The 3,666-nt window shown below is 43.2% G+C and overlaps 1 protein-coding gene across 1 annotated transcript in view; it reads left to right on the top strand.

Moving 5' to 3' along the window:
- Window positions 1–3,666, top strand: part of LOC108578711 (paired box protein Pax-6-like) — a 36,811-nt gene that overhangs the window by 15,467 nt on the left and 17,678 nt on the right. The window contains 1 exon segment of the mRNA XM_017942089.1: window positions 679–955. Coding sequence (XP_017797578.1) covers window positions 679–955 — 277 coding nt within the window.

Below are 3,666 nucleotides of genomic sequence, written 5' to 3' on the forward strand. Positions count from 1 at the left end.
GCCGCGCTCGAAATTTATGGTAATCGATTAAACGATTTTGTTCCTTTTGAAGGGTTAACGCGGGGTTGATAGAATGTTTCGAAGGTTCTGTTCAGATTTTTCATGGCATAGATCGATTTGTTTCAATGAAAATTTTGTTAATTGATGTTGGTACTACAATACGCTTAATGGATTCTTGTTGAGATTTAATTGGCCGCTTAAGATCATTGCAGAAGTATCGTACTTTGGATAACTTGTTATGTGATCCTTTATATTCAACGTAGAATCGAAGGTACAAATCGAATTGAGATTATAAGGAAGTTGTAAAAGACAGCGTGGATTTAGAGTAACTTTTATCAAGGGAGACTTCGATGAGTGACTGAGTAGGTGTAAATATTCATTTCAGAATATTTATAGATTCAGTGGTACGTCCAATAAAAATCTTTTGACTTTATCTTCACGTGAAAATGTCCTCTGACAAACCACTCCTAACATTCTTTCTACACTATGCGATAAATCTACATTTAACAAGCTACAATAGCAATTCTCCAGAAACCTGTCACCGCTTATTCAACCAAGAATCAATCATCGTCACAATACCCAACTTACTCTCGACAAAAAGTCCCTTTCGAACCTTCGCTACCATTATTACCCTCATTCACTTTGTAATAACGTTCGACGATTGACTGGTGTCCGCAGGTGTCGTCCATCAACAGGGTGCTGAGGAACCTGGCTTCGCAGAAGGAGCAACAGGCGGCGGCGGTACAGGCGCATCAGGGTGCTGAGAGCGTGTACGATAAGCTTCGGATGTTCAATGGCCAGGCTGCAGGTTGGCCACCGGCGTGGTATTCCGCTACGCCCTCTCATCATCCACTAGCCACGGGAATTCCAACAGCGGCGACCCCTGGTTCTGGCCAGTCGCTGCTACCCGGTAGCCAGCTTCACGGTCGTGACGATTCTCTGCTCAAACGAAGCGGTAAGTCCCCATTATTTCGTTAACAGTTTAGCCAGAGAGAGAATCTCGAGCAGAGCGTGAAACGCGTACCTGTTATATTATTATTTGTAATACGTTTTTATTGGTTTTGTGGATCACTGTACCCCTTGTAACCTGACGTGCCCTATATTCGCTGGTGTAAGGAGGTTTGCTCGATTACGGGGATATTTTCAAATGTTAATAACTAAACAAGGAAGCCTCAATTGCAATTTTTTTATTCTTGATTTTCATCTTATTTTGGCTTCTAAAATCATCTCTTAAAATTTTTAACGCACTTCGTTCTCTCGGGCTACATTGCGAAAGGGTTAATTGATAAGTATCGTACGTGACACTGTTTCTCTAAAGTGGCCCGTACACGATCGATAATATAGTCAATATTTTTTTTGGTCCACATTAATCTACGATCTCGAAAATGATGAAGCGGATCTAAAATGTTATTGTCAAAGTGGGAGATTGATTAATATTATTAATTATGTGCGGGCAGTTTAAGCATTCTGTTCGATGTTATTGATACGTCAACGTCGTCATTAAGAGCTGTCGTTTATTGTCGAGATTTCATTATTGTGGTTAATGGAGGAATTGAGTTACGCTTGTGCGTGAGTGAATGAATTGAGAGATATCTTGCAGTTGGTTTCAATTGTACATCGGGAGTTTTGATAGGAGCAATTGTGACTTGATTATTTCATACGTCTTTGAATTTTTTCGTATTATTGTTTGTGGAATATAGTTGATAGTAATAATACTTACGTTAATCGTGCAATTTAATAAAAGAGATTTCTATTCTTAGAATCCTAAATTTTTGCATTTAATATCACTATTAATCTGTACATTAGTGCACACATAAGTTACGCCTTTCTTGAATGGAATATTCACCTTTCACAACTACTACAACCAACTTTATCAATGGTTTAATCTCCCGCCAACACCGATATCGTTTCATTTCACGAATCACTACGTCGTCTATAGTCCAATTAACCAATTAGGTCACAAATCACCACCCCTCGAAGCCCAACAATATCAACAAGCACTGAAACTTCTTTTCACACGCGTCAAAGGCGTCCATCGAAATGATTCAACAACTGTTGTTAACTCTCCATGCATAAACGGAATTGTTACCGTTCGAGGAGGAGGAGCACAGTAGTAGCAGCAGCCAGAAGAGTACTGCTGCTTCAGGGGTTCTTTTGCTTTTCACGCGGTCGAGAAAAGCCATACAATCAGACAAACGCCATAGGAATCCGGTCCTCTCAATGGTTGATCCACTTCTTGCCGAGCGTTTCTGGATCCACAATGGTTCTCGAGCCAAGGTAAAAGTCAAGGGAGCACCCTCGAGCTATTATAATCTGCTCGTACGCGCGACACCCTCGCCCTGATTCTTACGAGCCTTCCGCGAACCTCAAGCATTGTACTGTCATAATTCCTGCGTTCGCTCGTTTCGTATTGGAAGAAAAGGAAACGCGCTCTCTTGGTGTCGTTCGATTCAAACGTCTCTCCTAATAGGATCACGCTAATCGGTGTGCCTGAAGGTTCGAATCGTGGGTTATAGTTTCGTATGGTAGTCACAATAGTAGAGAAGAAGATTATGGGAGTTGTGGATAGGTGGATGGAGGTTGTAACGGTGATTTTCGTTATCGAGAAATGTAGTTTGAATACATGGCTGTACAGGTGATATGTGAGAGGACCTAGAAGATCAACTTTGAGCTTCACATGCAATTTCCTTCGGCTTTTCCTCTATTAGTCGATCATCTCTCTGCTGACCCTTGCATACTTTTCCAAATTCGTGTTACCATGCAAATTTGTTCATATTCTTTTACCTAAAGGACTGAGAATTTGACACTGCGACGGAGCGTAGATCCATTGTTCAAGCCACCCTCAATAATTTACGACACTACATAAAGTTTATATCAATGGTTTGTACGGAGAATTATAATACGACTTAACGTGCGAATTATCAAACATTAATTTTCCACGTTTCTTTCAATTTTCCATCAACACTCGCACTTTACATCACGAAATCCCCGAAAATCGAACGTCAAACAGTTTCAATCCACCCTCGAACCCTCACTTTCCAAAATCTTCGGCGAGCACACCTCGATCACAAGGCTCTCCCTGAAATCTCTCCCTCAACCCCAGGAACGCGAAACTAGCCATCTCGCTGCATAGTCGGCGGCCCCACTTTTCACCTCCCTCGACCACCCATCCGTATATCCTATTTCTTCCCCGCGCGGTCATGCGTTGTCACCTAGAAAATTAAAGCCGACGATATCTGGCGGGGGGGGGCCTGTGGAAAGAGAACGGACTATCCCGAAATCGTCGGTCGTTACGCGCCTTTGGAGGGGTGTTCGTGAGGAGAGAAAAGCCCCATTGGGCCAACGTGTGGCCGTTCAACCGGAGAGTAGAAAATATTCCACGCGTGTGACAAGGATAGCTTTTCACCGTCGTGTCTACGATGAACGAAGAGGAGGGAGGAGGGGTGATAGAAGAAGTGTACGTTTGAGGGTGGCGGTATTTCGAATTGCCAGAAGGGTACGTCGTGTGGGCCATCGAGCCCCAGTGCAGAGAAGAAGGGGAGAGAGAAATTTCGTTGGTGGTGGAGGAGGAGGAGGAGGAGAAGAGGGTTGCGCGATGCGCGAGAGATGAGCGAACGAGAAAGCGAGCAGCTGACGAGCGGACGATATATAGGTACCACCTAGAAA

The sequence above is a fragment of the Habropoda laboriosa genome, unplaced genomic scaffold (genome assembly GCF_001263275.1).
Source record: "Habropoda laboriosa isolate 0110345459 unplaced genomic scaffold, ASM126327v1 scaffold28, whole genome shotgun sequence".
In the NCBI taxonomy this organism is placed as follows: domain Eukaryota; kingdom Metazoa; phylum Arthropoda; class Insecta; order Hymenoptera; family Apidae; genus Habropoda; species Habropoda laboriosa.